This window comes from Hakea prostrata, chromosome 10 (genome assembly GCF_041222555.1).
Source record: "Hakea prostrata isolate BN-2017 chromosome 10, UWA_Hpros_2, whole genome shotgun sequence".
Taxonomy (NCBI): Eukaryota; Viridiplantae; Streptophyta; class Magnoliopsida; order Proteales; family Proteaceae; genus Hakea; species Hakea prostrata.
The window spans coordinates 1560851-1571800 of NC_142609.1; the positions used below are offsets into that span (position 1 = coordinate 1560851).

The 10950-nt window shown below is 38.9% G+C and overlaps 1 protein-coding gene across 4 annotated transcripts in view; it reads left to right on the forward strand.

Annotated features, from left to right (window-relative positions):
• Positions 1 to 10464, forward strand: part of LOC149001373 (uncharacterized) — a 29722-nt gene extending 19258 nt beyond the window's left edge. For all 4 annotated transcript variants that reach the window (XM_089136095.1, XM_089136096.1, XM_089136094.1 and 1 more), the window contains 6 exons: positions 3417 to 3743; positions 3833 to 3907; positions 4033 to 4625; positions 4724 to 4832; positions 6935 to 7114; positions 9941 to 10464. In XM_089136095.1, coding sequence (XP_088992221.1) covers positions 3417 to 3743; positions 3833 to 3907; positions 4033 to 4625; positions 4724 to 4832; positions 6935 to 7114; positions 9941 to 10117 — 1461 coding nt within the window. In that variant the 3' untranslated portion in view covers positions 10118 to 10464. The remainder of the gene's footprint in view (positions 1 to 3416; positions 3744 to 3832; positions 3908 to 4032; positions 4626 to 4723; positions 4833 to 6934; positions 7115 to 9940) is intronic.
• The last annotated feature ends 486 nt before the right edge of the window (positions 10465 to 10950 follow it).

Below are 10950 nucleotides of genomic sequence, written 5' to 3' on the forward strand. Positions count from 1 at the left end.
TGAATTTAAGTTTTGAATTCAAGTTTTGAGTTATTTTGGTAAATTTGCTTTACAGGGACTTATATGTAAATTTGTATAAGTTTTGAGATTTATTTGCAAATTCCGTTTTTTCAAGGACATATTTGTCATTACTGGAAAAAAAAAAAAAAAAAAAAAAAAAGAAGAGGTAGATCTGTTTGGGTTGTTTGGCTATTGCATTCTGCGACATTTCATTACTTCGAAAGGTTGAAGATCGAAGAATCTGAGATAATTTTGTCAACATGACAACTATTGATGATACTACTGCTCCCATTGGATCCGAATATTTTTCCACTTTTCATTCTCTTTCGGTAAGATTTGACGGCACAAATTACTTGATTTGGTCTCAATCTGCTTACCTGACTATTGCTGGAAGAGGACTAGTTGGATACATTACGGGCACTACTATCAAACCCACTACCGCAGGTGTTTTACAGGATAAATGGATATCAAACGACTCTCTTATTATGTCATTCCTTTTGAATTCCATGCATCCAAATATTGCCCGGGGTTACCTATTACTTGATATCTGCAGCCCAAATCTGGAAGGCTACTCTTTGAAACATATGGACGGTTGGGGAATGATGCACAAGTTTATGAGCTACGAAAGAAGCTTCATGAGACTACCCAAAAGGAACTAACTGTGGCCCACTATTATCTTTGAGTTGCGATCTCTTTGGCAAGAGTTGGATCATTATGGGGATTATCACCCCACTAATCCAGATGATGTGGTGACATATAAGAAGTACATTGATAAGATTCGAGTATATGACTTCTTGGCAAGTTTGAACGTGGAGTACGATCAGATCAGAGTGCAAGTCTTAAGTCATTCTCCCTTTCCTACACTAGAACAGTCTTATGCTCTTGTTCAGTGTGAGGAAAGTCGTCGATTAGTCATGCTTCATACTCCTATTATGGAGAAATCAGCTTTACAGTCTGTTCGCACTAAATCTGCAAGTCTTAAGTCATTCTCCCTTTCCTACACTAGAACAGTCTTATGCTCTTGTTCAGTGTGAGGAAAGTCGTCGATTAGTCATGCTTCATACTCCTATTATGGAGAAATCAGCTTTACGAACTGCTGGCACTAAATCTGATCCGGCTAAGGAGATTATTAAGTGTGAGCCCCGCATCACAAACCATATCATACCAAGGAAAATTGTTGGAAAGCGCATGGGAAGCCTGCTGATTTTGAGCAAAAACGAGCACAAAGACAGGGAAAACAAAAGGCTAATCTTTCTGAGACAGTTTCCACCACACCCTCTGCAGACGTTGGTTTTTCGCAGGAGGAGTTTGCTACTCTGCGACGTATTATGCAGTCTTCTACTGCCGGTACAGCCTCAACCACTGCTTCCTCTACTACCCCTACCAACTCCTACCTAGCTACTTCAGGATCTGGGGAAGGAGATTGGTCGTGGTAAATGGACTTTATTTGCTCGAGCCAATTGGAGGATCTACTTCTGCTTTGACTACATCTTATAATCCGGTCCATTTGGTAATATCAGACCTTCATTAGTGGCACCGTAGGCTCGGTCAACCCCCTTTCAAATTTTGTCATTTTCTCTAGATTTGTTTTCCTGATACTTTTATCTTACCATTACAATTTCTTCCTTTCCAAGTTTCCCCATTGGAATTTCCTTTGTTATTATCTTCCCACGTGTAACGCTACACGTGAGGGGGAGATTGAAGATGTCTACAATTCAAAGCCTTTCATGTAGACTTCCTTATGCAGAATTTGATCTTTGTTACCTTTGAAAGTTTGTCCCTTACCTTCGCAATCTTCTACTCCTTTGAAAGTTTGTCCCTTACCTTCGCAATCTTCCACTCTGGAGATCTAACATTGCTATAGATCTATCTTTTTGACTGTGCAGAACTTGATCTCTGTTAACCCTGGAGATTTGCCCCTTAACTTGACATCTTCCCTTCAGAGATCTAACCTTGCAAAAGACTTGTCGTTTGACCTTTGCAGAACTTGATCTCTATTACCTTTGGAGATTGTCACTTATCTTGACAAATTTTCCCCTACCTTGGAGATTGCCCCTTGGCAAACTTTCCCTTTAAAGGATCTAACATTGCTACAAATCAAAACTTTCACTTTGGCTATTTTTCCCTAGCTATTGTTACCCCAAAAATATATTTTCCCTCAAATTTGTGCAGAAATTTAGTCTTCTCAACATTTGAAGATTCTACTTCTTTACTTGGGCGTTCTTCCTTGGAGACATAAAGTTGCAGTAAAGATGAGGACAAATCAAATGGAAGTCTGTAAGGCAGACGTAATCTATAAGTTTGAAGATCAAATTGCTGATGTTTACCTGGACAAATGTTTTATACTTTTTTGGTCAAGTTGGACATGTGTGATATCCATGCCTCAACTTGAGGGGGAGTGTTGGATTCTATTAGGAGTCTAATAAGAGTTTGTATATGAATTAAATTAGAGTTTGCATTCATGTAAACTTCTATTCCTTGTAATAGTCTACTTTCCAATTTATTATAAATAAAGGGCTTGAGATCATGGATCAATAAGCCATTCTGCCAAACATTGTATTTCAACAGTTAGGTTTGAGTTAATACTCTTGTCGATAGGTCTTACTTTGTTGGGAATTGGGACAAGACATTGTTGTTGTTGGAGGTGCTGGCGGATAATATGCTTATTAATTACACAATTATTTTTGGTAATGATCATAAATGTTTTCTGTGTTTTTGAATTGCACATTAATTGCATCAAGATGGACCTTCAAGCTCCAAGGAAATGGACAATCAATTTTTGCAATCCCTCATTGTAAATTCACCAAACTGTTTCAATGTTGGCGCCATTGCATATGACTCAGGAGTGAAGACATGAAGCTTGGGTACATTACTGAATCAGTTTCAAGTTTTCTGATTATGGTTTGTAGTTTGTACATGAGATAATGAAGCAGTTTATTCATAAGCTGTTAAAGGGTGTATTATGACTTCATTTTACAACTTCTACCATGTCAAGTCAGTTTAGATTAGTTATGGTATAAAAGAGTTATAAGGTGACTGTAGGAACTTGTTAGGTGTTACTTTATTTTTATATTTATTTTGTATTGATATGATATGACAATATATCTTATGCTGTTGACTGTACTGCTATAGTTCTCTGTTGATGATTAATATTGTTTTACTTTTAAGGAGGAACTATGATTTGTTTCTTGTTTATGTTCTGACGTGGTATCTATTGTATCATTTATGTTTTTCTATACTGTTTGAGCTACTTGAAAGGCTCTAGCATAATTTGTAGGAATTCATCTGCTTACATAATTCCAGTGAAGCCTATCTATAATCTCATTTAATTTTACAGACAATGCATTCTTATATCGTCATCTCCTAGCAGGAGGGTATACTATTCTTTGTTTAAGGACGTTCTTTTCCCATTTCAGGGTTCTTTGCCAATTTATTCAAGCAAGATTGCTGTTAGTGTGGTTGATAATGTACTACTTGTCCATCAAGTGGATGCAAAAGTTGTCATTTTATATGATATATCTGCAGATTCCCGAGCACCAATATCTGCTCCACTTCCTCTCCTGTATCGGGGTTTACCCGGGGCTAATACTTCCTCCTCTCAATCAAACAGAAAGGATACAGAGGTAACAGGAGTGAATGATGATGAAGGAATCATCTACAGAGATGACTGGATGTTTCTCAATCCTGACCTTATATGTGATTCTGTTCATGGATGTTTGTGGAGGATACATTTGGACTTAGAGGTAAGGTTGGTCATGCCTCCTCATTATTTTTATAGTTCCCAGAGGTAGTCTATGAGTGTATGAAGAAGCACATCATTTTTGGATTGTAGGCCATTGCTGCCAGTAACTCGGAGGTGCCCTCTGTTCTAGAATTTTTGCAGCGGCGAAGACTGGAAGCCGGCAAGGTGACGTTTCTATACCATGATTGAGAAGTGCATGTAGCACTAGCTTTATGTATGTGGTGCACAAATGCTTGTTTAGCACCTGGATTGATGCTATATGAGTATATCTATTTGATTTAATTTTGCAGGCTAAGAAATTATGCTTGGCTATTACTCGCACTATAATTCTAGAAAGGAGACCCATACCTCTGGTTGCTGGAGCAATGGATGTGTTAGTTAAATCTTGCTCTCGTTCAATTAAAGCAGGAAGTACTCCCCTGGGAGGAACTGTGGGTGGCTCTTCAGGCATACGGCATGTAGATGGCTTCAGGACTGGAGTTGATAGCTCTCTTTCTAGCGTTGCAAGACTTGGAAAATCCATACATGAACCAGAAACTGTAAGTGAAGTGGTTGGTGGATCTCCACAATTGAGGACTGAAGATGTAGAAAATGAACCAGTGGATCGTGCCTCAGGTGTGATAGCGAGTAGATCAACTATTTCAGTTTCAGACTCAGAGGAGAATGTTGGCTGTGGCATAGAGGTAGAGCAGTCAACTTTACAGCCTCAAATGCTTGGCCCCAGTGGATTGAACTTTGGAGTTTCTGAGCAGCTGGATTCACAAGTTGCTTCTCCGGCGATTTCCCCTGATGACATGTATGATTCTGTCTTTGCGCCCGTAGAGGAAGGGATGGCTGTGGATCCTTCTTATTTGGTCACTGTTATTGTTGAGTACTTCCGCAGGTATACCATTTAGATTTCCTTGGTTGATGCCTGACTTTTATTTTATATGCTTTAAAAAGCTCACTTGGGGAATCCTTAACCTTTTTTTGTAATTTCAGTGCTGCCTTGGAGAACCTCAAAGTACATCGGAATCTGAATGTCCTAACCATACAGCTACTAGCCCGTAGTGACCGCTATGCAGAACTTCAGTTTTTCATCATAAACAAGGTCCATTTGTTGACTTAGCTGCCAATCTTGCCTGTTTACTTGGTTCTTTTAAAATTGATATTTTTTCTAACAATGGTGGTGCTTTTATTTCAATTTGTAAGTGTTCTTTATCATAAAGAAGCTAGGTAGGTTTATGTATACATGCATCAGGATGAATTCCTTAAAATTTAGTTGTTTCATTCTTTGTTGTATGTTCTGTGAGTGTAATTGTTCCTCCAGTTGGAAACTATGTATGGGTTTAACCAAAGCAAGTAACAAGGAGTAAAAGGTTGGGAAGAGACAATCAACCTTTCTTCCCAATATTTGAATAAACATATGATAATCTTACCCAAAATAAAGAATTTGAACATATGAGGAAACTAGAGGTCTCCTTAGGGGACTAAAAGGTAGAGAATAAAAAAAGGATGGAAATTATAACTCAACCTAGCATTACAATATGCTCTTGACAGAAGTATCTATCACAAAACTCTAGTACTTCTGATCAAGCCAAAGAAAAAGTGTCATACATTTTCCTGGCTTGTATGGAAGGCCAGCAAACTGGTGCAGAATGAGACTTTTGGTAATGGCATCTTTTAGTTGATTACATGTCTTCACAAAGAGGGTTAAAATACAAGCAAAATCAATCTTTTCTTTGATAAAGTGTCTATCAAATCCAATGTGCTTTGTTCAGTCATGTTGCAGTTGGACATGATTATGTACACTACTTACAGCAGCCCCATCTCTTGGTAAGTTGGTATAACAGTACAACCACATACATGCCTAGACCAATTTCTCTAAAATCATCGGGTTTTTGCTCCTTATTGTAATTAGGCTGCAATTCACAACTGTACAATAACCACATATAGGTCATTAGTTAGAAACTAAACCAGTAACCAGTCCAATCAACATTATTAGCCCTCTATCCGCAAATGGTTGTGCTTTGCATAAAAGATGTATCCCTGGGTAAGGTTTTAAGTATCTGATGAAGCAATAAATAGAATAAAAGTGCACATTCCTGGGGGCATGGAGGATAGAGGGCTAAATTGAACCACATTACTAACTTAGATTGAATCAGTATATGACCATTGGTTGAATTGACTTGATTAAAAAACTTAAAGTTAACTATGGGGAATTTCATACATGACTTATGAGTTAATGTTCTGTTGAGTTGGCTGATTATGATGGAATCCCATCTAGTGGAGGACAAGTAGAGGACAACCCATTATAGTTGTTAAGGCACTAGGGGAACCAAGGTGTTGGAGAATGTTGAAGTACAAGGTGAAATGACTACTTGATTAAGGCATCCAATATGGACATAGATAGTGAACTGCTAACTTTATGGTTTAGGTTAAATGCACAGTTATGTAGCATGCTTAAATGCTTCTTTATGTCAGTCCAGTCCTAGGAACTGTTGTTTTGTTCTTTTTGTTGTTGCTCATAAAAAATAAATAAATAAATAAATAAAAGAATGTATGACTAAGGCATCCAAAGTGCCTGCCAAGGTAACCAAGGCTCCCTGGTCAACCAAAGAGGCTAGACACCAAGGTGACGCCTTACAACTATGTGACCCCTGCATATATCAACCCTAGTTTGTTTCCTAAGATAAGAAGTCTCTTTGGAACTCAAGTCTGCATCACATAGTATAGCCTCTATTGGAACCCTCTAGCTTTCTAGGGTTCCAAAGAGAAGTATAGAGAAAATGTTGGCTTTGTGGCTCTCAAACCTGCTCTAATACCAAGTTAAAAACTAGGATGGGTTTATTCAAAACAAGGAACAAGGAGTAAAAATGTCAGAAGAGGAGTTGAGGGAGAACCAGAGAAGGGGGGGGGGGGGGAGGCAGCGAGAGAGAAAGGGGGGTTGGAGGTAAAAGGGAAAAAAGACGGATAATATTACTACTCATCAAAACATTACAATAAACTTTAACAAAAGTTCCCCTGAACCCTAACATCACGCTATTACTATATAGTTAGTCATAGTTACTGTTATTTTTTTACATGTAGTAACAGTATTAGTAGTTAGTGCTGCTTATTGTTCTACCTTTCAGTTTCTATTGTGTCCCTTAAAGAAAAGTTTTTAATTTCTGAGAATGATAAGGAACCTGATTTTATTTGACCTTCATGCAGATCCTTGAGCCCTCAAAAGAAGTTGCGTTACAGCTGTTAGAGTCAGGTCGCAATAATATCCAGACAAGGAAATTGGGAATGGATATGCTGAAACAGCTCTCACTGCATCATGACTATGTTTTGCTGCTAGTGCAAGATGGATATTATCTTGAAGCTCTATGTTATGCACGAAAAAACAAGGTAATATCTTGGTAGAAATAATCATTTCAGAAAGTAGAATATTGACTATATCAGAAGAACTATGACAGGATTCTCCTGACAACTACAGCTCCCTGTCCTTTTAGACTATTAGTGGGTTCATTTGGAATTCATAGGCAAAATAATTAGCTTATTTAAAGTACCATGACAAGATCTGCAGCCTTGTTTCTTTCCCTGGATAAAAGTTTGAGATATAATCAGGTGCAGTCTGAAGTGATCTAATTAGGTGCCCATTACAAATCTATATTCCTTATGGTTTCCTATGCCACAGTATTATGCTGTAATGCACAGTTAAATTAATTATTATGCTGTAACGCAGAGTCTAAAATTAAGTGTGAAATAAATATGGTTCCTTTTTTGGTTGCATGCCATGTGCCCCTATACAGCCATTTTGCTTGGTCAAAGAACCTGCTGCCATGGTAGAGGCATAGAGCTACAAAACATCAACTCTATTCTTCCTAAGTATTTTGTGAGTGGGCCATGTTTCAGATTTTTAAGGCAAATGAGGTTGGCAATTTGCTGATGGGGAAAGGAGGGGAAAGGATTAGTTTTTCTGATGATATCTGGTGAGGAGACCTGCCCATCAGATCTGTTATCCTAGATTCATAGGCTTCTTTCCCTGATTGATTATCATAGTAGAACTGATCAGGGTCGTTTGAGTTGGACTTAGGTTATAGGAGGGGCCAGGGATGGAAAAATAGAGGTGGTAGTTCAGTTTATAGTTGTGTATGCGGTACCTGGGCAGCACGTATCCTGTTGGTGTTGCCTTGCATCCCTTAGACATGGCAAAAAATCTGAGCTGGCTGTTGACTCCAATTTGTGCTATAAGGTACCCTTTCATAAGCTTTGTCTCAGGGACTTAGAGCATTCATGTGTGCCATTCCCTTATAATGATTTAATGCAAATCCCATGCACTCTTGAAATGCAAATCTTTCGGAGGAAAATTGCTCAGAAGCAAATTATTACTGCAGACATCTACCAGTTTGGAAGAGGAGAATGGTGCCTAGGAACCTTCCTTTGTCTTGTTTAAGGAGAATGGAGGGTCAGTTGATCATCTGTTATTCATGTGCCCTTTTGCCAGTGGTATTGTTTACCTTTGTGTCAGTATTTCATTTTGTCTCGCCATTTGCCCATCAGTATCATGGGACTCATCTGGTTTTGGCATCTAGCTCTTTTCGCTCTCTCGCTCTCTCTCGCTCTCTCCCCACTCTTCCTCTCCCTCTTTTTGTGGGTGTGCACTGGTGTGCGTGAGTGCAAGCTAGGGTTTCTCATTCTGCTAGGGAAAGTCATCTATTCAGAGATGCATTTGTTTTCTTACTTCGGGGGAATTTAATTGCATTTAACACTCAATAAAGAGTTCAGGTGGAATTGTAGCCTCCAACAGAAGAACCTGTCAAGCATAAAGGTTGTTTTGCTATGATATCTGTGTGTGTGTGTCTGTCTGTGGTCTCATTGTGAGGAAATGAGATCAATTTCTTTGGATGTTGAAATAGATGAGGATTTGTTTCTGTATTGAAAATCTATCATGAACTAACCTTGAAAGTGTTATTTGGAATGTTTAGAAATAAATAAAAGCAAAATTTGCCATTTCATTACCATCACCATGACCACCACTGCCACAAATACCTTCCCCTTCCCAGCCCTCGCTCCCAACTTTGGTATCCTTGCCGCCATCCAGAAATTACTGATAAGCTCCCTTCCCACTCGACGGTAGAAAATTAGAGATGAAAGAAATAGAAAGAAAGTGAAATCTGGATTACCTAGAGTCCAGGGCTCCCCAGCAGATGTCTGCTACCAAATACCCTGTTCTTCCTTGCCTTCCCCTGCTCTGAATTGCATAACTGAATTGAGTAGTTTTGCCCAATCATTGCTGTCTACTTATCCAAGGTTGTCAAAGCGTCTGCCTAGGTGGCCGCCTTGTCGCCTCGACAACCATGCACGTGTCCTACCCTTAATCTCTTATTTATTATTGGAGATCTGCTCCTTATTAGTGAAAATAACTGCTGGGTGGTTAGTGTTTACCTAGCAGCAGGCCTGATCCCTTGAGTGTAAACTCGTGAAATTAGTGGCCTATTAACTACCAAATGTGTTTCTTATTGGTGCATCAAAACAATTTGAAGTTAAAATCTACTTCATACCAAATCAACCCTAACTTTGGTGGATCTTCTCTTGGCAACCAAGGACCTTCTAGGGGTTGGTTACACAATTGGATTGGCTAATTGCAATGTTGTAGGGGATTCAGGCCCCATGGGTATGGAGAATTTGTCTGAGTGGAGGGTCATTGGTAGAGCCTTGGAAGTTTTCATGATACCCTGGTGGAGGGTGATTTTGCTACTGTGGAAACCACTGATATCAGAAGCTTGAGTTTTTAAGCATAGTTGTCAAGGCATCTAGGCAAACCAAAGCAGTTGAGGGGAAGATGGTACCAACCAGATGCCTAGGCAATCCCTAGGCAACCAAGGCACCTATCCCAAAAAAACGTGGCGTATGTACCGTGACCAGAATCTACCTAGAGGGAGCGGTCACATCTTTGCTTCCACAATCCCCTATGATGGAGAATCATTACCAATTTGGGGTTATTTCTTTAGGAATAGTCTAGGATTGGATCAAGTACATATTTGGCCAAACCTGATGAAAACAGGGTATCTCATTATTCGTGACCAAACCTGATGAAACAGATCTAGTGATGTGCAAACTGGAGAAACATTAACTCGTTTTATGTTTTGGTTCGTCTTCTATGGTGATCATCATTGTTTTCTCCTTGTCTTTCTCCATTAAAACTTAATAAAAGCATTTGTGGATTTTCAGGTGCATACCATCCGTCCTTCGTTATTTCTGGAGACGGCATTTGCTTCCAATGATTCTCAACATTTAGCAGCAGTCTTGAGGTTCTTCTCAGATTTCACTCCTGGCTTCAGTAACTCATCAGACTATAATACATACTGCCATATTCTGAGTGAGATGAGCTCATCTGGAGCTGCTTAGTTTGGAGTAGTATACCATACTGTCAATCAAGAAGTCTACATGGAGTTCCAAATGTAGGTACATGACCCAAGTCACCCAACACATGGATTCTTAGCCCTCATCTCATAAACTGCATCAACATTCTGGTTCTTTAATTCACTAGAACCAATGCTGCTGAAGATTAGTCGAATGACTGCCTGATTGAGTTAGTAAGCATCCTCTTTACCAAAACGAAAATTTAAAAACTTTGGCTTAGGGTTAGGAAATTTTTTTTTTTGTGGGGGGAGGGGGGGGTTGTTAAGGTGGTTGAGTTTGTGTAGCTGGAATATAGACAGATCACCATGACTGACTGTTAAATTAGTCTTCAACATGAGTATATAAATGCCAACAACCGCTATGTGTTTTATCAAATAAGACCTAAAATTTGGACGTGTTGACTAGCCCTCTGATCTTCTAGACACCTCCACCCCAGCCCACCTGAGAAAACTAAAAAGACATCCCTTTTTCTGTCAAACTCTCACTTTTCTTGGTTAAACAGTCAATATCTTGGTGTTAATCGCCTGAACCGAATAGCCCCAATAAATCAGCAAGAATTAAAAATTAGATCCAACGTTCCAATCTTGAACTATGGTTTTGAGAAGGTTAAAATACATAGTTCTTACATGCTAAGAGTAGATACGTTTCTTATGTACACCATAATTTTTTTTTTCCTTTTTCTTTTTGGGAATTGGTAGCTTTATATTAAGGGATGAGATTATTATATATACCATATGAAGTGTCAAACCTGCAACTTTTTCACTTAGAGGTGTTGATTATTACCAATTGGCCAACCCAAATACGTAGTTCTTAGGTGC